General features: G+C 48.4%; 1 protein-coding gene across 3 annotated transcripts in view; it reads left to right on the top strand.

Annotated features, from left to right (window-relative positions):
* lars2 (leucyl-tRNA synthetase 2, mitochondrial) overlaps window positions 1-22,785 on the top strand; it is a 30,514-nt gene that overhangs the window by 5,596 nt on the left and 2,133 nt on the right. For 2 of the 3 annotated variants that reach the window (XM_049025062.1, XM_049025063.1), the window contains exons 4-20: window positions 81-172; window positions 1,091-1,151; window positions 1,620-1,709; window positions 1,993-2,136; window positions 4,539-4,646; window positions 5,444-5,603; window positions 5,764-5,868; window positions 7,735-7,850; window positions 8,475-8,758; window positions 13,602-13,700; window positions 15,773-15,910; window positions 16,332-16,435; window positions 17,972-18,154; window positions 18,638-18,807; window positions 19,531-19,608; window positions 20,066-20,177; window positions 22,084-22,211. In XM_049025062.1, coding sequence (XP_048881019.1) covers window positions 81-172; window positions 1,091-1,151; window positions 1,620-1,709; window positions 1,993-2,136; window positions 4,539-4,646; window positions 5,444-5,603; window positions 5,764-5,868; window positions 7,735-7,850; window positions 8,475-8,758; window positions 13,602-13,700; window positions 15,773-15,910; window positions 16,332-16,435; window positions 17,972-18,154; window positions 18,638-18,807; window positions 19,531-19,608; window positions 20,066-20,177; window positions 22,084-22,211 — 2,172 coding nt within the window. Of the gene's footprint in view, window positions 1-80; window positions 173-1,090; window positions 1,152-1,619; window positions 1,710-1,992; window positions 2,137-4,538; window positions 4,647-5,443; window positions 5,604-5,763; window positions 5,869-7,734; window positions 7,851-8,474; window positions 8,759-13,601; window positions 13,701-15,772; window positions 15,911-16,331; window positions 16,436-17,971; window positions 18,155-18,637; window positions 18,808-19,530; window positions 19,609-20,065; window positions 20,178-22,083; window positions 22,212-22,636; window positions 22,755-22,785 lie in introns of all 3 variants that reach the window. The other variant, XR_007399637.1, reaches the window with a different exon arrangement.

Genomic DNA, 22,785 nt, shown 5'->3' with positions numbered 1-22,785 from the left:
CCTGCAGCTTGGTGTCAGGTGGCAGCTGGGTCGCTTGTTTGCCCCGGCCCATTTCAGCTGGCTTTGCATGGTACCCACAGGTGCTGAATCCCATGGGCTGGGATGCGTTTGGACTCCCTGCAGAGAATGCTGCCATCGAGCGAGGGCTGGACCCGGAGGACTGGACCAAAAGGTACTGCTGACTCTTTCATCTAACACACCACCTTCTCCAGCGGTCGGGTTAGGGAGACTCAGCACACGCTTCCTGTAGATAAGTAAGGGGGGGGGGCTTCTGGGACTCCTGCCTGCAGCTGTAGCTCCTTCTCCTTAACCTCCCTGGGGGGGGGGGGGCGGAGGGGGTGTGCGGCTCAGCAGGTTCAGAAGGTCACTGGTTCCAGTCATGGGGGTTGACAGAGTGATCTCTCCTTGGACCTCTGAGGAAGGCCCAATCGCACCAGGGACCGTCTGACCCGGCTTTTAGAATTAGATATAAATAAATCCAAAATGTAAAATTCTGTTTTTCATAATTGTCTGCTGGGAGGCCTCTGTTCAACTGAATTACAAATGCATCCCTAGGCGTCAAGGAATGAAGTGTAAATTATGAATTAAATTATCAGCAGTTCGGTGTGGTTGAAGCCCCGTTAAACTCACAGACATAAAAAATTAACGTTTTTCATGCACGTTAATCTGAACGTAGCGTGATGAAGCACGTTTGCTGTTAATATGGATGCTTAGCATCGCGTTTGGGGCTCCTTTGTGTGAAGGTTCTGTGTGGGGCGCTGTGAGGCCCCACGGCCGCCTTCCTGTTTTAGCCGCTTGTATATTCATGATCTTGGTATTAATGGCTGCTAATCGGTTTTACCGCCCAAAGCCTTTCAGTTCCTTTCTCTGCCTGAAGGGGGCGCATGGTCCAGTACTAGCGACTCTATTACATGTTGTATTGAATCAGCGATGTGCAGTTTTCTGTATATGACAGGGAACAGACGTCATGTGTAAGCTTCAACAAATGTTACATTTTTTTTGCTTCAATCTGCGCTTGAACCCATTGTTTTCTCTCTTCCTGCTCCTTTCCTTCTTTTTTTCCGTAATGATTTTTTCCTCCCCCCCTCAGTAACATCCAGTTCATGCGCGAGCAGCTTGATGCCTTGGGGCTGTGCTTTAATTGGGACAGGGTGAGTCCCCGAATGCTGCCCATGTGTGTCCGAGTTCGTGTTTCCCGGCCGCTTCTCTGTTTCTCACAGTCACCTCGCTCAGAATGCCCCCGCCCTTTGTGCCTGTGTGTTTGGTACAGGGGTAGCGGGCAGTGTAGCACACACACTCAGGTTTGAAGCCAGATATTGTTAGTGTTCTGCAGTATTAAACATGAATGTGAAAATGAACAGCTATATTCATCCAGGTTGAGGCTGCTTTCAGATTTGATAGGAGATGTGGTGTGAGTAATAATGATTATATTCATAACAATGATGACAATGGCGATGATTTCTTTGCTTGTTATGTTAAATTGATTGAATTTTGGGTTACCCAAAAGTTATTAAAACACTTTAATATAGAAAAACAAGTGGCATCCTGTGTGTGTCCCTGTAAGTGTGAAGGCGCTGCTGTTATTCCCCTGCGTTTATCAGCTCGATTTCGCTCTGCAGGAAATCACCACCTGCTTGCCTGAATACTACAAGTGGACACAGTACCTGTTCATCAGACTGTTTGAGGCTGGATTAGCCTATCAGAAAGAGGTGAGAGTTTGACGGACAGGTCAACCTTGTTTTTGCTCCTGACACAAAAAGAGTGAAATTGTACATGCTTCCCAAATTTTTTTTTTAATTAAAAATATTAAACGCAATTTTTAGAATTACTTGCATATTCCCACAGTGCGAAGTTCAGTATTCTTAGGGGATGTATGTATAAACATGATATTTTCAGGATATATTGACTATATGGACTTTTGGTCCAGTCGAACCTCAGCTTCAGGTAGCAGGACGTTCACTTGTATGAGGGCGTCACCTGCATCCTACGCAGGCACTTGTGAACTGGGACCCCGTGGATCAGACGGTTCTGGCGGACGAGCAGGTGGACGAGACCGGGCACTCCTGGAGGTCGGGGGCGCTGGTGGAGCAGAAGCTGCTGAGACAGTGGTTTATCAGGACCACCAACTATGCCAAGGTGGACACCCTCTCTACGGAGAAGACTGTACTGGTGTTGCAGTCCATTCTGTCTGTAACGTGGGGGCAGCACAGACCCCGACCGGGGTATCGGCCTGTGCTTCACTCAATGTCGGTGCCCCAAAAACAGTCACTCAGGGGATGTTTCTATGCCTCCTCTTCAGTATGTCTATGAAACACTGTATTTAGTTTCCCCTCTGCGCCTCTGGTTAGGGCTAGTAGACCAGCGTCCTCCTTGGAGCAGAGACTTAGCACTTGGCACTAATATCCATCAGTATAAGCAAGTAAAGTACCTTCTGAAGATCAGGATGGGTGCTTGGCAGCTGCTGGCAAGTAAATGGAAGCACTGCTTCATGCGGTGGCAGTGAAGACCCCCCCCCCTCCAATGGCACGACCAGGCTGTGCACTGCTGTAAGACATTGCGGAGGGGCATCAGCTCTGCAGTAGAGACTGTTTTGGCAATTCTTTAATCAGCTCCGTCAAAACGACAGGCAAACTTAGCTGAAGTTCTTTACTCTGCAGAGAGGCGTCACACAACAGGCTCCGCCTTCCTTACCCCAACCGAAGAAGCTTTTATAGCACAAAACCACATCTGGTCATGTGACCTGCAGCGTGCCCTAATTTCGAAGAACAGATCGTTGATTGGTCTTTAATATTTACATAGTTCTTATGCAATACTGCATTTTTTAATCTTTCACCCACTGCATGACTTGGGCTTCTCTTCCGGCTCTCTTTAGTCTCTTAAATTCAGTGGTTCAAATATACTTGTAAGTGACATTATTTCATTCAATTAATGCCTTTTTATACCTTTTCGCACACAAATATATATTGCAGTGACATTTCGTTTGCGGTGTAAGACGCGTGCTTTGTAATATAAGATATACGCCTTTGGTTTTTCTAGAGTGTTGTTAGTACGCAGTAAGGTGGTGCAGTGGTCAGCACTGTCGTCCACGGCTCCGTGTGTCTGGTCCTGGGCTTTCCTACAGGTGCCCCAGTTTCCAAGCTGAGGTTAATTGGAATTGCCAGGCGGTCTGTAGATGTGCACATGTGTGTGAATGGTCGGTGCCCCATCCATGCCGTTCACCCCCAGCCGCTAGGATAGACTCTGCACCCCCTGTAACCCTGAATTGGATAAGCGGCCACAGAAAGTGGATGGATGGATTGTTATCAGGGGTTCAAGCTATTTCACATGCCTTCAGCCTCAATGGTCTTGCTGCACTCTGACTCTCAAGTCTAGCATTTTCTCACCTTGTAGACACTGATGCAGCAGGCAAGCATATTGTGAGTAAATATTTCTCTCATCTGACCCTCAAAAATCATGCTTTTTACTGATGGAGATCTCCATCACAGACCCTGTGAGGTTGCTGCTGAGACCGTGTCATGTTTTTTTGGTTATTTAACAGACGCTTTATATCTAAAGCCGTGTGCATTTTTGTGAAAACGGGGTCAGAAAGAGCCGGGAACTACTGGGGGTTAAGGGCGTCGCTCAAGGGCTCAAAAATGAAATCGCTCTGCCAGGTCAGGGATTTGAACCAGCGCCCTTCAGCATCCTGCCACGCAGAGTCGCACCCAGACATAGACCCAGACAGCCCCATTCTCACACATACTCGGATGCACACACATGTTTAATGAGCGGCTCCATTTCCACCCAGACTCACAGTCTCCAGGCTGATGTTATTTACTGTCTGTCTCCAAGCCCCGGCCCGCTAACCCTAACCGATTTGGACGTCCCAGTGACCCGTATTTATATGGCAGTGAAAGTGAGAAGTGACCCTTGGTAATATCTGCAGCTGCAGATTCACTCAGACACAGGCGCACATACACCTACACTCTGCCCATTAATTTCACCCACAATGGATTTTATAGCTTTGCTCGGTTGCTATGGCGATACGTCAGATGGGTCTCTGGGCATATTGTCAAGGTTAGGCATGATTTTATGAAGTAGTGTTTGTATTTTTAGATGGATAAAGGCATTGGTTTGAGTTTTTTCAGTTTTTCATTTTTTCTCGCCCTGCATTTCCTCTGTTCTTTGGGGGGGGGGGGGGGTCCGTCCTCATGCTTCATTGTGTGAAGAAACCGTCCTCGCGGGCTTTACAAAGCCATTTCCACAGACAGAAGCACTAAAAGGTGGGACCTTAAACTGTTGCCCTCAGAGAACCATAATTTTGCAAACAGCAGCGCAGGTAGGTCGTCAAGAAGAACCTAAGATAAACAGATTTATCGACCATGTCCAGCCTCCCAGGATATAAAATATGTGCTGTTTTTTTCTGACATATTCTCAACACGACTAAATTAAAATTAACTTAATGCAGTGGCTTTGGGAGAAGGTGAGCAGGATGAATGAGAAATCGTGAATGTGACCCCCCCCACATAATTTACCCACCATGCCCCTATGTTTCACAGCCCCTTTTAGATGCCCTGGCTGACCTCCCAGAGTGGTACGGAGTCAAGGCAATGCAGGCCAACTGGATCGGGGAATGTTCCGGATGCTATTTCGACTTGGTGCTGAAGGTACCCCTGCACGCCTAGCTGTGTGAATGACCCTTCACAATGGCCAGGTGCTGTTGCTTCAGCTGTCCAGGACATATTTTAGGCACCGGATGCCATTTCTGAGCTCAGGAATATGCTTTGATTTCATTATAAGGAAAGTAAAAATCCCAGCAGACAGTCTCAGTCTTGACCCTTAAAGGTTATAAATAGGTCACCGTGTTCCTCCTGTACTGAGTGACCTTTTATTTCTGCTCCCTTGGCTGTAGTTGGTTGTGTTCCAGGACTATGTGACTGAGAGCTGATGAGAATTGTTCCGCGAGGACGTTCGCTGCTTATTAAACTGTAAATCGGATTTGTAGTGAGGGCTTACTGCCTCTCTGGAGTTAGGGGGGGGTTCTAATAAAATGGGCAGGCTGATAGCAGATGTGTAATTAAGGGTGCTGGCAGCGTAGGTTTTGGAAGAAGTGTGTCATGAACCTTCTGCAGATTGGCCTGGTTTTCTTCCAACCCAGCGGAGCGGCATCGCGCAATTCTCCTTTGGTCCGTATCACAGAGGTGGAAAGTTCAGGTCCAGAAAGTAGAAATCCAGACCAAGGTTTCGGTTCAGCCAACCAGTTGAGTCTCTGTGACTGACTCTTCATACTTAACCGGTTGGTTGAAACTAAATCGTAGACGGGATTTGTACTTTCTGCACCTGAACCTGCACCTTCCTCCTCTGCTTGGCGCCATGCGGAGACCTTGCTGGGTGTGGAGGCAGGCAGGATGTTTCATGTCTCATGTCCTCCGGAGAGACAGAAGTCTTTATGGCTTTTTCACAGGTCGATGGGGAAGAGGTGGGGGAGACCTTGAAGGCATATGCTCTCGCCCCGGAGCTGGTGTTTGGTGCCGCCTACGTCTCCATCCTGCCCTCACACCGACTGCTACGTGGCTCCAGCCCTGTCCGGCTGGCCTTGGAGAAGGACTTCCAGCCTGGGAAAGGTGAGGAGAGCCTGTGTCTGCCTGTCTGTGTGTCTTCATGCGTTTCGCTAAAAATCTGCTTTGTCGGCAGTGATCCGGAAATAAAGAAGCGGAGGGTTAAACCTCATTAGCCGTCTGCCTCTTGTAACTCTCGGTTAATTATGACCCTCCCTCTCCACAGACTGCCTGACCTCTGTCACCGCCCTTAATGTGTTCACTGGCTGCGAGATCCCTCTCATCATCTCTTCCCAAGAGGAATTTCAGGGTTATCTGGACGCTGTGATAGGTGGGTGTGTGTGTTTGGCACTGGCCCCCGATGGAAGCTGATTGGCCCCCAGAGTGCTCCTTCCCTGCCATTCACAGATTCAAATCATATCATTGGCTAATAAGATTGGCCCTTCTGTATAAATTATGGAGGTAATTTGGCGGTAGAAATCCTGGACCCCCCCCCCCCGACAAAATGTCACCTTGAACCCACCTAATTTTAAGTACAGTTTTACATATTCAAGGGCCCCCGTCAAGTGCTGGACCCCCTGAATCTGCCATGGCATCCATTACCCTCTGATGCCCCTGCCTGTCGTACCCCCCACCTAATAAAAATACTACAACTAGCCCTGATTACAAAGGAAATGTTTTAGTGTGATTCAAAGGGAGTATGTTTGTGCTCCTGTAAGTGCCATGCATGTGTGATTGTGTGCACAGATTTCAGTTCCTAATTCTGATTACTAAACACTACTTGACTTTTTTTATTCATTTAATATTAAGCAATTAACTTATTTGTAACATTTTTTTAAAGTATGCACAAATATTATAAATATAATATTGTGGGACAAATTAAGATAATTAGTCTCTCAATAATTAGTTTGTTATACCCCTGTAGTACATTTCCAAAATTCAGGCCTTTTCTGCGGAGATTTGGTAATAAACTATGGCTTGGGTATTATTTGGACTGGGTGAGTTTTGGTTCTCGATACTGTAGCATATGATGGATATTTGCCCTTCAGTTGCATTAAATATCCAAACCCCGGAGCTTCCGCGTCTCCTGGACGGGGCGTCCTAGCAGTAGGGAGTCTGTAAAGGATGAGGTGTGAGTACATAAAAACATTGCTTTATGATTTTGTAGAGCGTTTTTTTTATATGCTTCTGAATTGATGTGTTGTGCCTGAAAATGTGCGAAAAGGCTTTAAAACTACTTTCCCTATAATTCTCACTTGTGGAACACAGGTTTTTGCCAAAAACAGCAATCTACAAGCAGGTGCGCAGCATTGGTTGGGATTAACACGAGAACATTTGTGGCTGTAATCTCCGCCAAAGGTGCTTCTGCCAAATGTTGACGGGTCTGATGCTTTATGCAATCAGCATATTTTGGGTTTTTGCTAACATTTACTGTAGCCTCTTTCCAGTAAACGTTTCACTTTCACATTTTGAGTTAAAAACATGCATCAGATTCCACAAAATAATTCCACAAAATTTGACGCCATTGGAAGAAGAATGTTCTCACTGTGTATGTATAAAAATATCCTGGGGGTGTGTGTTCTGTCACGTTCGTGGTTATGCTGTGTTTATCGCAGTCGACTGGTTACAACTACAATGTCATTTTTGTATCTTTTAAAATTGTCATGAGCATATGCTGAAAATCATTTCACAACCCCCCCACTCTGGGAGCACCATCTTCTGAGGGTGTGACTTGGCAAACTACCAGTAACATTCCCCACCCTCCCGTAAATGTCAACTCCATTCAAGAAGAATTTGGGGGGGGTGGGCCTGAAAATGGTGACTCTTCTCTAGGTAACCACATGGGCTTCTTCCAGCACCATGGTCTGAGTAGTGGAATGTCACGTGTGTGTGTGTGTGTGTGTGTGTGTGTGGGGGGGGGGGGGGGGGGGGGTCATGTATAGATTATATTGTGTGGACCAAATGTCCCCCCAATTTGATAAAAATTATTTAAGGAGAAACTCAGTTTTATAAAAGTCTGCATCTGTAGTCAAACATTAAACAATGCCAAATGTTTGGTTACTTATGCCTGCCTGTCTATATGTCTGTCTGCCTGCTTGTCTGTCTGCCTGCCTGCCTGTCTATCTGCCTGCCTGTCTGTATGTCTGTTTATCTGTATGTCTCTTTATCTGTATGTCTGTCTGTCTGTCTGACACAGGGCTTCCTGACAGCGCTGTTCAGGATGCGGCTCTTGCCCAGATGTTAGGCTTGAAGTGGGACTCTGTGCTGCAGGAACAACCCGACGGAACCGTGACCCTCACCAACTCTGCCGAGGTAGGTGGACCCCTGCGTTTGCTCCTCCCGTGACCTCCGCCTGCTTTTCTTTTCTACACCTTCCTCCACCTGCTCTCTCACTGGACTCACCACTGCATCAGATGTTGGCCAGCATATGCCCGCCTTCGGTGTTCTGGTGCCGGGCTGGAGGATTGTTCGCCGACCTGTTGCACTGCTCGCTATGTCCCGTTAGGACCCTGCGAGGCCGCTTCTCTTCCAGCCGAGACGCTGCCATAAATAAGCTGGATTTGTGGCCAGGAGGCTGTCGGCCTGGGCGCTACAGCTAATCCTGATCTGTCTTCTTTGATGCCCGTCTGTGATAAAACTCTGCTGTGCAACTCATTTGGAAAAATGAATCTTTTATGGCACTTTAACCCTAAGATTAGAAGATGTGAAGGAACATCTGTAGTGGGAAAAGGTTGCTGTCGTGCTGAAGATGGCAGCTGTTACCACAGGGTCCTGGAAGCGCCGTCACTTTGCCTTTCATCCACAGCTAATTGCCATATAGGTTGTAGTTGTATAATTAAACATGGCCCCTCTAACAATCTGCTTTACGTCGATCTTATGATTGTTTTTGGGATTGTTGCGGTTCAAGATTAGCTCTAAAGCTTTCGATCTTTCCAGTTCACAGGCCTCAGCAGGCGGGAAGCCTTCAAGGGCATCACACAGAAGGCCCGGGAAAAGGGGGTGGGCGGCCACCTCACCAGCGCGAAGCTCCGCGATTGGCTGATTTCGAGGCAGCGATACTGGGGCACGCCAATTCCCATGGTACACTGCAGCTCGTGCGGACCGGTCCCAGTCCCGGCGGAAGAGCTGCCGGTCACCTTGCCCAAGCTGCCCGCTCTCACTGGAAAGGGGGCATCACCTCTAGAGTCTGCCGCCCACTGGACTGACACCCCCTGCCCCAGGTCAGAGTTTAAACCAGGCTGAGAGGCCAGGGAATGCTGGGACTTAAGGGGTGGGGCATGTGGAAGCTGGAGGGCGGGGCATGTAAGAGTGGATGGGCGGAGCGTAAAAGATGGTGCAGGGCAGGTTGTGCGATGCAGGGTCAAGTTAGGGGTGGGAAGAGACGAAAAGGTTTTTTTAAAAAAAAAAAAAAAAACAGGCTTATCTATCAACTGTGGGAGGCATTTTTGCAATAGAAATATTGATAATTGATAAATGAGATTATGGGTGGCATGGTGATGCAGTAGGGCTACATTGTGTGTGTGTGTGTGTGTGTGTGTGTGTGTGTGTGTGTGTGTGAATGCCCTGTAATGGGTTGGTACCACGTCATGGGTCATTCACTGCCTTGAGCCCAGCATCGGCTCCGGACCATTCCAACCCTGTGTAGGAGAAGCGGAACTGAAGACGAATGTATGATGTGAGAAGGTGGCGGTGTGATTTCTCCTTGGGGCCCTCAGGCCTTCTGCTCGACAAGAAGGATTATCTGAAGTGCTGTAGACACAGGGAGGTGTTACCGGAGTGCAGACCCTCCGAAGCCTTCAGACATCACGACACATTCCAGAACATTTGCCGCCACTTGTCGCCTCCTCGCTGGCGCTCAGACGCTACGTGCTTCGCCGGCATCGCCACGGTTACTCGTGTTCAGCTCGTCCTGCTTGGCGTTTACCTGGCAGAAGCTGAGCGAGGCGCTTTGCTGTAAGACGGAGCTTCTGTCAGCGTCAGGCTCCATTTCGGATGGGAGTCTCCCCGGGAGTCCAGCAGCGTGGAAGAACGAGCCGCCTGCCCTCCTCGCCGAATCGATCTGTTGTGCGATGGTCGCTCAAGCGCAGAGAGCACAAGCTCCTGAGGACTGTATTTATGCAGATTATTATTAGACGCTGCTTGTTTTGACAGCGAGCTGAACTTATGTAATAAGCGACAGTGAGTCTCTGGAACACGGCGAGAGACGCCGTTACGTAAGTCAGCAAAGCTCCCCCATCAGGCAGGCGCTGAGTCATCCTGGAGATGAGACGGAGCTGACACACTCAATCTCGGGCATCTCTGATCTCAGGCCCCTAATGGCGGCGCCTGCCTGCTCTGTAGCTGAGCATTACGCGGGTGAGGTGGTGCGGCGTATATACAGAGGGAGTGGCGCTAGTGCGTGTGAGGTGCAGGGAGGTGCCCTGTGTCTGCATGAGGAGGTTCTGAGGAGGAGGAGCCGGACGTTGTTGGTGCATGCCTGGTAACACTTGTAGGTATGGGAGGAAGAAGGTGTTTGAGGAGGTGCCTGTTTGAGTTTTAGGTGTAAGGAGGTGAGGATGTGTGTGTGGGGGGGGGATCGACCTCGAGGTCCGGATTAAATTGTATTTCAGAATCAGTTGGGCACACGCACTGACACACACATGTTCACACACCCCAGACTCACTGGCGTTGACATGCATGCTCACGGATGATGGGTTTGCTGAGGTGCTTCGTGGTCCCAGTGAAAGTCAAAGGCGGATGGATGGCAGATGTGCCTGTAATCCCAGGATTTAAAATGGAACACTTCCTGCTGCTCATTGATGGTGTTTCTGCACGTGATATTCTGAGATGGTTCGTCAAAAGCTAAATGAGATCATCCCCGTAACGGGGCCGATGCTGGCAGCGGAGGGACGATGAGTGTTCACTGCTGTCTCTAAGTCATCGCCGCGTGCGTAGCTTGCTTCTGTTTGTTTGGTTGTGTGCACACGTCGTTTGTTTGCCTGGTTCTGTGCTGGCGTGTTCCGCAGTGGGAAGTCCTGCAGAGACTGGCTTTGAAGTTCTCAGCCATTACAGAGGACTAGTCCGGTTTGGCGTCATTATCAAATCTGTTACGTTGATTTCATCGAGAATGAGTGCTGCGAAAGGTCGTCGTTTGTTTAAGCCTGGCTCTGCCTTCAGTCCACTGAGCTGGCTCTGTTCAGAATTCAACAGAATTCAAGTTGAAGTTGATTTTCCCGTTGTTCAAAGTGCCTGATTTGTTCCCCTCCAGTATGGAGACATGCTTGTGGAGTTTAGCACTAATGATGGACCAGATGAGGCTTTGAAACCTTGTCTGAGTTTTTCCTATGGGTACCAAAGAAGTACTCCTAAGTACTCATAAGGCATCTGCTGGGTAGTCGGATAAATCAGCCATTAGTGACATTAGGTAATCCCAGTTGCCATGGACGATCAAGCTTTATATTCTCGTGGCTTATTACTGATGGATTTCATATACATGAAACGGCATCTGCTTTGCGAGGAATTAACCTGCAACACCTTGCCAGTTGCTAAGCAACCTCTGTAGAGTTAGTGGACTCTCCTGGCCCTGTGTCCGGGCTGTGCTGGGTGCAGGATCGGCAGTCTTTGATGGCTGCTGCGTTTGGGCCTTGCGGGACTGTGCAAGGTCACGCAAGAATGAGCTGAGTCAGGGTTCAATCTCAGCTGTCATCCGACAGGTCTGAAGACGAGCGGCGTCAGAGCTGGAGAGCATGGGGGCTGCGAGTCAGCTGCAGGGATGGTTCGCGTGCAGGAGGTCAAGCCGGCTGCGCTGTGCAGCACGTCTGCTTTCAGCCTTGCTGAGGGAATGTGTATATTTAGCTGTTGTGCAGAACCATGGAAACATGAACGTGGATTAGCTTGAGCCAGCCAGGTGGAATTACTCTGCAGGTTTAGCTTACCTCTGTTTTTCACATTTTCCATCTCTGGACGCGTGACTTGTGTCATGAACTGTGACGTTTTTTTGGCACTGTAATCCAAAAAGGTCGCACCAAACTTAGCTTCAGAATTTATGATGAGTTGCTAACGGGTTGCTAAGCCGCTCCTTGAAGGGTCATTCCTGCTGGGTGTGCAGTTTGGCAGTGTGTAATAATAAATAACAGAACAGTCCCATCACAGCTTTAATTGACTCCATATTTAAAATCTGCTTTATTCTGGAATTATTTCAAATATGTATTTTTTTTTCTTCCATTGTCTTGCTAATGATGGTTCTTGTTATTAGTTTTGTACAGATAATCCTGCGCCCATATTGCTGGTCTTCTGAACGTTTCGCTAATTTGATTCCTCCTCTAAGCAACATATATCACAGCATTAGGCGTCACATTTCCCGTGGTGCGTTTGCAGCTTGATTAATGCCTGGCCAGATGGTCCTGGGATTACAGCGTAACCCGCAAACACTTGGTTAAGAGTCCAGACTGGATTCTGATCCGGATCCTAGTGTTTGTAGAACACATTCCCTCTGGGCGCTAGAGTTGGCTTGGTTTGGCGTGTACCATCTGGGAGAACTACCTTGTCTTCGCAGCCTGGAGATCACGCCGGTGTGTAGCACACATGGCACCTGCCTGCAGCTTCCGCGTTTGTCAGCCAAGCACAGTGTCACTGACAGCACTGCCCTCTGATACCTGCTTCAAGCCACTTCGGCTACTGCAGGCCAGACGTGCCAGCAGCAGCGCTAAATCTCCCTCAGCGTGTTCGTTCAGGCCACGCTGTATCTATTTATGCACCGTTTGACACCGATGACTCTCATTCCCATTGTGCCGGGTGACTTCTCTGCCATGCTGGGATATGTTAGCATTGTGCTACGATTCTGATTCCCGATATGGTATCAGCTTTGTGCCTGTGTTGTCCTGGGGGCCCATGGATTTAGTATAACAGCTGAGCGGCTCGCACCCACCGGATGAGAGAATTAATTTCCAGGATCAGTTCTTAGCTCTATGCAGCCCAGTGACAATAAGACTAGAAGCTAATACTGTTCCCGCTCTTTCTCTGATTTAGCTATTAGGGAGTGAATTGCGTGTAACATGACTAAATTAATAATGATGAATAGCATGCTGTGGTGTTTCCTTCTCAGATCCAAGGGAGAAAGTTTTTAGATATTGGTTTAAGTTTCTGACAGTAAGAGGACGTTGGCGAGGTCACACCCCCGCACTCCTCTTAAAGGCCAAACTGTCCTCTCTCGGGAACATCAGGACTTAACAGAGTGGCGTGTACACTAACAGTCATAGGTTTTTACACACGTATTTTCTGTGCTTGCATGTTACTCACTTAACTTCAAATTAAACGATAGTATAATAATAATAATAATAATATAGTGATACCTGGGCTGGTGGTTCATGTGGTTCTCTGGGGCCCTTTCAATGGGCCCTTTTGGGGGACGTCTGTATGTCTGCAGCCTGAAATATGGTTCACGATCCTTACAATATTTTCACCATTTGAGTACCTTTATTAGCAAGAAAGTCTTTGATTCATCAAAGTAACCCCCTCTAGCAGTTATACCAGCAGAGAAAATTAGAGGCATTCTTCCTACAAGGGACATGAAATGCTGCTCTGGTTCATAGGATGAAATGGTTAATGAGTGCATTTAAATTTACAGGACAGCCTAGAATTTGACTCTACAATCACCACACAATCAGTTAACAGGATGTCAGACACGCGCTGTTACATAGTCTTTCTGTGTTATAAAGGAAACTTGTTTCATTTGACTTATATTTTTATTTGTAGTTGTTCATTCACATTTCCAATGCTGAGCAAGAATAAAAAGTCTGCAGTTTATGAAATAAATGGAAAAGTGGTAGAAACCTGTAGTGTGTACAAACTTTTGATCGGTAGTGTAACAGCACAAGAGGTATGAGCAAAAACACCGTATGTTACAGAGGAGAAAAATGGACTGCTGGGTCTCAGGAGGATATAATGGTTTTTTTATACAATATCTGTCACCCATGTGGGTCAGCATCAGTGCGACTTTTAGGGTAATTAAATCAGAATGTGGCACTCGTTAAATGGATTTTTCTTTTGTCATCTGGTGTTGTGTACCTTCTGTATGTTGGTCAGATGTCAGGCCGCTGCTCGGAGAGAGACGGACACCATGGACACGTTCGTTGACTCGGCCTGGTATTACTTCAGATACACGGACCCTGGGAACACGCACAGGTATGTGGCTGCTGGTCCCTTCTGTCCGCCTGCCCAGCGCAAGGGATCGTGGGGGTTTGCATGCCGCTCAAAGCCGGTGTAGCTTTTACAGTCGACCTCAGATATATGATGTGTGAGGTTGTACACTGATGCGAAATATCGTTCTCGTTGGTAACAGTGCAGATAAGTAAGTAATGAAATGAAAATAAAATAAAATGATGCCTTATGTGTCTTTTGCTGAAGTACAGCTGCAGTAAAATGCTTCTTTTTGCATATTTCACCATACTCTCCTACTGTAATCATATCTTTGCAGGGGCCGCGCATTCATTTCTATGGGAAAAATGCTAATGCTAACTACGACAGCCTTAACCCCCGCCCTGCCCTAACTTTAACCATAAGTAACCAAACAAGATATGAGAGTTTTGGCATTCTTGGTTTTTTGATTGCATTCACAGATCTTTGTGGGGACCTGAAAAAGGGACATTTTGGTCCCCCAGTGTAATATAAATATCATCCACACGTACACACACACATACATAGATACACACAACAGAGAGTAAAGCTTGGGGTCTGAGGACAGGGTCAGGCGATTTATTTATTACCCCTGGGATTATTTTTGGTGGGGGGGGGGGTGGTGATTAGCGGCCTTGCTGAAGAGCCTATCAGAGATGTGAATATGATGTAAATATTGACACGTATGATAATATACACATTACGGTTTGAGACAGATAATGAAATACAATTAATCACATAGACGGTAGGGATAGATTGGCATTCCCTTCACCTCAGACAGCCTGTATGGTAACAGTAATAATGAACAGGTAAATGGTTCCCAAGCAGCTATCGTTTAAGGATTGATTCGGGTCTCCCTGCCTGTCTTCGGCAAATACATTGATGTATAAAAATTCCTGGTCCTGATTATAGGCTGATGTCTATTACCTGAAATATCTCCACTGATGCAATTTGCTCAACAACAGGGATTAATTTTGTGGTAAGAGCCCCCCCCCCCTCATCCAGGTGACCTCTTTGTGAATCTCTAATCTCTGCAGCAGTTTAATCTCTCATCTCTAGAGCAGTTTAATCTCTAATCTCTGGGAGTCTCTAATCTCCCCTGAGGTTTCGTTCCCGCTGATCATCCTGGAGAATCAGAGCTCAGAGCTTTCCGAGTGATGATTTGGAAGATCTGCTAAAGTTCTCACAGGAGGAAGGAGGATTTGACTTGAGCGTCGAGCCACGTGCGGTTTTTACCGACACGACCCTGTTAAGGGTGTCGATGTCTATTTCAGAGAAATATAGATGATTGGCTTTAAAAAGCAAAGATGGGAAAAGCTCCTATCAGAGAAGGCAGCTGTGTAAAAAACGACAGCAAGGCCCAGTGAATGGAAGTTTTATTACTCCTTTGCTTTGCAAACCCATTTTTTTTCTTATATCGTGTTACTGTGTATTTCTTTAGTATCATGATGTCGCACAATATGTTGATGTTTATCTATAGTATAGGCCAGGTTAAAGTGAGAATTAATGCGTAACCCGTGGATATAAGCACTCAGATATAATGGATGTTTAAATGTGACTTTAAGTTATGATCGATTTATGAATGATACTGATGCATTTGCGGAATGGAGTTTGCATGAGGAGCTTAATGCGGTTTCATTTTCATTCTATGAGATTTTTCTAACATAATTCTCAGTCAGGGACGTTGCTGTTGACGGGGAAATGTCTGCTGCAGAAGCCGGGTGATTAGATGTCTGCCAGCTCATCGGTGTGATTTAATAAAGCAGACTCGTGACTTTTGGATGAATTTTGAAACATGGCTCGGCTCGGTGAGACGCCGCTAGCAGCCCAGCCATCTGACCCAGAATCGAACTGGCTGTGAGGCATTTAGGAAGCCGCTGGCTTTTGTTTTCTTTTGCAGAGATGCTTCCGGACTCCACCCGGTCCTACACTGGTCTCTTAAGCACCATGTTCTTTACTAGACTGCCCCCTAGTGGACAGCATTATAGATTCTTAAGCTCGCATGTTGTTTTACTGGTTAGAATGCCCGCAGGCTGTGTCTGTGCCGTCCCAAACCATGGCGCGTCTTCACCCCCCCCCAGGCCCTTTGACCGCTCCCTGGCAGACAGCTGGATGCCCGTGGATGTGTATGTAGGAGGGAAGGAGCACGCGGTCATGCACCTGTACTACGCACGCTTCTTCAGCCACTTCTGCAGGGACCTGGGCATGGTCTCACAAAGGTAGGGCTCTGACACCAAGTGCTTGCATAGTGAGTGGGAGCATGTCAACTTTGGGGGGGGGGGGGGGGGTGGTCCTCCTCAGTAGATTGCGCCAACCAGCAGGTGGTGAAATATCATAAATTTGATTCTGGGCCCAGGAAACCCCCCCCAGCACCTACCCAGGACAGTGAGATGCACATCATCCACTTGAACATGCATGCACACCAGAGCGGTGCGATCACAAGGTTTTTCCCACGCTTGACTGTGTGTGTGTGTGTGTGTGTGTGTGTGTGTGTGTGTGTGTGTGTGTGTGTGTGTGTGTGTGTGTGTGTGTGTGTGTGTGTGTGTGTGTGTGTGTGTGTGTGTGTGTGTGTGTGTGTGTGTGTGTGAGTGAGTGAGTGAGTGAGTGACATTGTGACATTTGGTGCCCATCTTGTGGCAGGGAGCCTTTCCGGAAGCTGTTGGTGCAGGGCCTGATCAAAGGACAGACCTTCCGGGCAGCGGATAGCGGGCAGTACCTGGCACGGAGTGACGTGGACTTCTCAGGCAAGCCAGGGTGTGGCGCGGGGTCGGTTCACGGCGCGTCCTCATGGGGATCCCGATCGTGAGCCGATGATGGCAGGCAGCTCGCCACAATCGCCGGGGTTATAATGTCGGCTTGTTCAGCTCTGGCCAGAAGCGACAGGGTTATGTTATTACTCTTTACGCCCCCTTTCCCATCCGTCTTTTTATATCCTCACATGCGGTTACTCTAATTATAGTAACTTTAATTACATTAGTTATCGCTCCCGGTTTCAGTCTGACAATAAAGATTACTCAAGCACTCTGTAAATGCAAAGCTGCTGGCACCCATGAAAACGTGAATGGTGCTATTGTCTGGATCTTAGGGTTGATGTGGTGGTGGGGGGGGCGGGGGGGGGGGGGGTCCTCATGTGGGGACCTGGACTTGAAGGCTGAATATAGCCTCCACCCTGTGACCAGTGTGGCATGGTGCTCGAGGAAACCACTGAAAGGGGGGGCTGCTCTGCCCCCACCTCTAACTCTCTCTGCTTCTCTCTCTTTCTCTCTCTCTCTCTGGTTTTGGATGCAATTTGGTTGCTGGGTTGCTAGGCAACTGAATAAATACTGGCGATGAAACTACTTTGTGGTAGTGATCGTCAGAAAGGGCTTCTGCCTGCCCGTCTGAAGGCTTCCTGACAGGAAAATCCAACGATGAACTGACACAAATTAACACAAATTATTTCTGTCTCTGCATAAACAAATCCGGCAGATTGAGCTTAGATTATCTTGAGCTGCTTTCCTCTCCAGTGGCTTGATGAGCTCTCTTCAGATCCTTGTTTGACCGAGTGCCCTGGCTTCACAGACCCTTGCGTATCTGTGTACTTGGCCAGCGTTTAAACCTGGCCTTAATGAAGACTGTAATTAAACTGTCAAGTAGCATGCTATGCAGAGTTTTTTTTTTTCTGTTGTCATTTGTACAGTTGTGTTTTTTCTTGGTAAAGCACTTTGTTTGTTTAACGCGTCGGTAATTGGTGGTGCTGTTTCGTCGCGCTTCCTCGTGTTCGGAGCAGTGGGTGTGTCCGCCGACGTGGCCATTGAAAGGTGGAGATGTCAGCGCAGATCTTCCATATATAGCCAGGAGATGGAGGCCTCCTCTTTGTGGTGGGCCTCCCCCAGGGACTCCACCACTCCACCGCAAATGAGGGCGATTAAGGAGAGGTCGCTGATCTGCTCTGAATTAGTAGGAGTTCAAACAGATTTTTTTTCTGATGTTTTTCTTAGACAGCAGAACTGGTCTTTTTGGTTGGGGTAGGTTAGCGTCTGGTGGTTTTCCTTGCTAGTGGCCTCCCAGTAGATCTCCTGGTGAATACTGCAGTCTAGTTATGACCAGCAGAGACTGGATTCCAGTTAATGAGCTTTACTGGTTTCAGCTAATCTTGGGCAGTATCTTAGGATGAAAAATATCATACCGTCCTTTACTCCAGCCAGGTTGCATCCGGTGCTTTCAGTCCTGCTTGCTGTGGGGTTTTGAGGGTCTATCTGAGAATGTCAAGGTGAGGTTTGTCCCTTTGTCCCCCCCAGGCCCTGAGCCAGTGCAGCTGCGTACTGGGAAGAGACTGCAGGTGACCTGGGAGAAAATGAGCAAGTCCAAACACAACGGGGTGGATCCACAGGAGGTGGTGCAGCAGTATGGCATTGACACGGTTCGACTCTACATCCTGTATGCAGCCCCCCCTGAGCAGGACATCCTGTGGGACGTCAAGAGTGAGCCAACCCTCCTTGTCGTACCTCAAAAGGACACATCACACACCGATTAGGTCCCAGCATCATCACCTCAAACACCAAGAACACAGCTTTGTTTGCCTATGCCGCCGGGTGGTGTGTGGCTCAGTGGGTTTGGATACTGTGTCTGCAATCAGGTGGACATTGGTTCAAATCCCAGGGACGGCAGAGTGATATCATCTCCAGTCTTTATTGGGCGGTCTGACTCTCCTTTTACAAAAAAAAGAGCATGTCGCCTTAGATAAATGAGTCTGCTGAATAAATAAAATGAAATGTTAAATCTCTTACGCCATTGGCAGTCTCCTGTATCTAAGCAGTGGGGTACCATGTGACCATGCTCTTACTTCCTTTTGGTGTCCTTGGTTTCTGTTGCATCTCCGTTGCGTCCCTGTGATGTCATGACTCTCCTTGGTCAGCTTTCGTACGCTGTCCCCTACATGCCCCTGACTCCGCTCCCTTCCCCAGCGGACGCTCTCCCCGGCGTGTTGCGCTGGCAGGCTCGTCTCTGGGGACTGGTGACCAAGCTACGTGAGGCCCGGCAGGCTGGGGGCCCCCCTGACCCCACGCTGCTCAGTGACAGGGAGCGTGCAGAAGCCAGGAAGATCTGGGAGCAGAAGAACCTCACGGTAGCGGAGGTGGGTGGAGTGCACACCCCCTGGGCGCAAAGAACAGGATCTCATTCTGTAGAGACAGGCTTTACCCTGCTCCCTGAAGCTGACTGGATCCCAGTCTGTAGAGACAGGCTTTACCCTGCTCCCTGAAGCTGACTGGATCCCAGTCTGTAGAGACAGGCTTTACCCTGCTGCCTGAAGCTGACTGGATCCCAGTCTGTAGAGACAGGCTTTACCCTGCTCCCTGAAGCTGACTGGATCCCAGTCTGTAGAGAAAGGCTTTACCCTGCTCCCTGAAGCTGACTGGATCTCACTTCCAGCTCCTCTGTTTGGAGCATCTTCCTCTGGCTGCATCTCCAAGCACTCGTCTGCCAAGTGCTGTCGCCAGGGGAATTTGCACCCCCAGATCTGGCCAGACTTACCGGGTGGAAAGTCACTGTCATTGCCCCCCCCCCCCTTGTCTTTCTCCCTCTGTCTCTCTCTCTCTCCCTCCATCCCTTGCTCCCTGTTCTCCTGCACTCCTTCACTTTACCCAAAAGGAGCAGCTGGACTTTTCATAAGTGCCGTTTCCCTTCATTATAGACTGACCTTTAGTAATGCAGACTGGTTATATCCCAGTGAGTCTTTGGTCCCATTATTAACGGTTATCGGTGCCAACAAGTGGCTCTAAGGGCCGTTTTGCTTAATTATAGATCCTCTTGAAACGGTGGTATATGCTTCCCCAGACCTGTGACATTCTCTCTGCAGGTCACAGGTCACTACACTGAAGACTTCCTCTTGAACACAGCCATCTCTCGCCTAATGGGCCTCACCAACGTCCTCTCGGTACGTGGAAACCAGGTTTCACTATGGATGTCATTTCCAGTTGGGATCAGGAAGGGAATGAGAGTGGAGGTTTGGACCTGTTACTGGGGCAGCACCTAAGGCAGAGGTTCTCAACTGGATTTGCCACATTCTTCCTCGGTTAGTCAAGACCCAACTCTAGTATAAAAGTTATAAACTAGTGGGGTAGGGAGGAGTGAACATAGTAAAGTATGTTTTTTTTTTTTTTTTAACTCATTCAGAAACACTGGTATACATTGAGTAACACTATGGTGTACGCAGGTATATATATGTATGTCATGTTCACTTTCTGCTGCGGTTTGCATTAAGAGAAGGCCGGTTGTCGGTCAGGCGGAGAGTAGGAAGAGGAAGAGCACACACTGCTAGCACACCGCATGGCCCCCTTGGGTCACGCTGCGATTCCTGTTTTGCTCTGATGCGGGGGTGTGTCTGTCCTCAGCAAGCGTCCCCCCGCCTGGTCCTGCACAGCGTGGAGTTTGAGCAGGCGCTGGCCGCCCTCTGCGTGATGACCTCCCCCATGGCCCCGCACCTGGCCTCTGAGCTCTGGGAAGGTACAGAGGACGAGAACATTACACAGAGCTGTTTGAGACTGAAACGCTTTCTATTTAAGTCCCAGGACTGTCTCTGCTGTAATCCCTTCAAAGCCTCCCGACCTGAGTCACTGCAGTAAAACCACCCCTGTCCTTTTGCACACGCGTCGAAATGATAAGACTTGCTGACACAGTGATTTTAAGGAAGTCCTTTGTTTATATGAATATGCCGCGTACTTGCGTGCGTGCAAGTGCCCCTGTTTCCATTTCTGGACGTGTGCCGTGCTGCGTGTAGAAGGTCAGGGAGTTGCAAACAATTAATGCGACATCTGGGTTACTAATTAGGAGAGGGACCAAGCAGCAGACAGGATTTCAGTCGTACAGCAGGGCTGCGGGTGAGGCTTTTAAGCTATGGGAATATTGTAATGCTTTTAGCCATATTTCTGCTTTGTCTCAAACATGCCTCCTATTGTAATTCTAGAATGTACAATGAACCGATACTAGAATGGAAAGTAGAGTGAGTCTAGAATATAGAATGTGCTGGTACTGGAATGGAATATAGAGTCAATCTAGAGTATAAGTTGAGCTGGTTCTAGACTGGAAAATATGGTGAGTCTAGAATATGGAATGGGATGGTAGTAGAATGGAAAGCAGAGTGAGCCTGAAATATCTACAGCGTAGGACGTATTGTTGTCAGTTATCTTTATCTGAAGTACTGTAGCGCTGCAGGCAACACCATCCAAAGTGCCACGTCACAGTCACACAGATGCAAACACGCACAGATTTAGGCAGCCAGCGCTTTGCCTGAAGCTCTGCCACGGATCCCCGTGAAGATCCAACACGTACTTTCAGCTGCAGGCTGCTCTTCGTTTTTGCCTCGCTGGTGACTGAAGTGCTCTTCTGATAATCTCATTTCCAGATTACCGGAGAAATGCATAATTGAATTCACCGCCATTTCTATATACAGAAGACTAATACCCTGGATAATTAAAAAGAGCTAATTAAAATTGATTAGAGGATTAGTGACTGCACAAGGAGTACCGTCCTATTACTTTTTATGTGTAGTTTTGTATCCAAATATTAAATATCTAACGACAGGTAGTAATAAACGAAGGCTCTAACCCAGTGTCTCCCAGTCCAGTCCTTGGGGATGCACAGTTGGTCCATGTTTTTGCTCCCTCCAAACTCCCTGCCAGATAGTTCACATTTTTGCTCCCTCCCAGCAGCCAGTGGAAAGAGGGCGTGGCATAGAGTCTGTTGCTGTTTACCTAGCAGAGCTGGGATGTGGGAGTCCCATGTGGTCGCTGTTAAAACAAGACAGACGCACAAAACACTAGTTAGAGACCCCAGTAATAACAGTAAGGGCCGCCAGTAATGTGCACAGTACGGTCCCTGTGTCTCATCGTCAGCTCAGCAGAGGAGCAGCTCTTTGGTGCATTTTTCCGTTTCACGGTTCCCCGTACTTGCAGAACCTTCATGTGGGCCTGTGGTTCTCACTCTTCTGCTGGCAGATAAGTGTGGCCACCAGCTGGGGTGAGGGGGCTGTAAATAAGGGACAGGCAGCCTCCGCATGTGACTAACGGGGGCGACCGTGCCCTGACAGGTCCCCGTGTCCTTCTGTGACACTCGTGTGTGGGCCCACAAGCGGAAACGCAGATCCTTCCTGGAGGCCTCATTCAGGATACACATCAGCAAGCTGCAGCCACATTTAAAATTAGACGGGGGGCAGGCGGGGTGGAGTCACTGCTAGTTCCACTTCTGGGTTTCGGTTACTCTGCCCTATGTTGGGGTGGGGGCACAGTGCGCATAAAGATCGCAGAAAATGTTCTGGTTTTACGTAATCTGTTCTGCTCCTTCGGAGTCTTCTCCGCAGTGTGCCTGGTCATGCGCGCAGTAGATCCCCTTTCTCTGATCTCCGGTTCCCCAGGCCTGACGCGGCCGCCGAGCTCTCTGAGCGCCCGGCTGTCTGTCGGGGGTGATGTTCTGCAGCAGCCTTGGCCCAGTGTGGACCCAGAGTATCTGCAGATCCCGGACACCGTCGACGTGTCAGTCCGGGTAAGGACACAACATAGATGCACTACCTCAATGCACATCTCGCTCTTTATTCGGGTGATGTGTAGCACTGTGGGTCAGGCCTCCGTGCTTGTGATTGAATCCCTTCCTCGGTGGGATAGTCACATGGTCTGTTGGGCCCTTGAAAAACGCCCCTAACCCCCTGAAATGCTCTAGGGGCTCTCGTTAAATGACCTGACCATGGATTCGGACCCCAAGCTTCACTCTCAACTGTATTTGTGTGTGTGTCTCAAAGTAGAGAAAGGTTATTTCTCATGACATTGCACACTAGGTCACTGCAAACTCATTACACATGGACTACACATTTATTATCGTTTCACGCCTGTTACACAGCCCTCACTATGCTACATGTTAAATCCGTTTTACTTACTATAATGTTTCACACCTTCTACACATTCTTTACACAGCCACTGCACACCTGGTAGCTCGTTACTTGCCTGAAAAACACTCACTGTCCTGCTGCAGTGAGCTGAAGAACATGAGAACCTTATGAAGCACGAGGGGGGTTTGCCAGTGCATGTGAAGGTGTGTATCTGTGCATGGTTGTAGGTGTGTG

This window comes from Brienomyrus brachyistius, chromosome 9 (assembly GCF_023856365.1).
Source record: "Brienomyrus brachyistius isolate T26 chromosome 9, BBRACH_0.4, whole genome shotgun sequence".
Taxonomy (NCBI): domain Eukaryota; kingdom Metazoa; phylum Chordata; class Actinopteri; order Osteoglossiformes; family Mormyridae; genus Brienomyrus; species Brienomyrus brachyistius.
The sequence above is the reverse complement of the archived record's forward strand: the minus strand, read 5'-3'. Positions and strand labels throughout refer to the sequence as shown.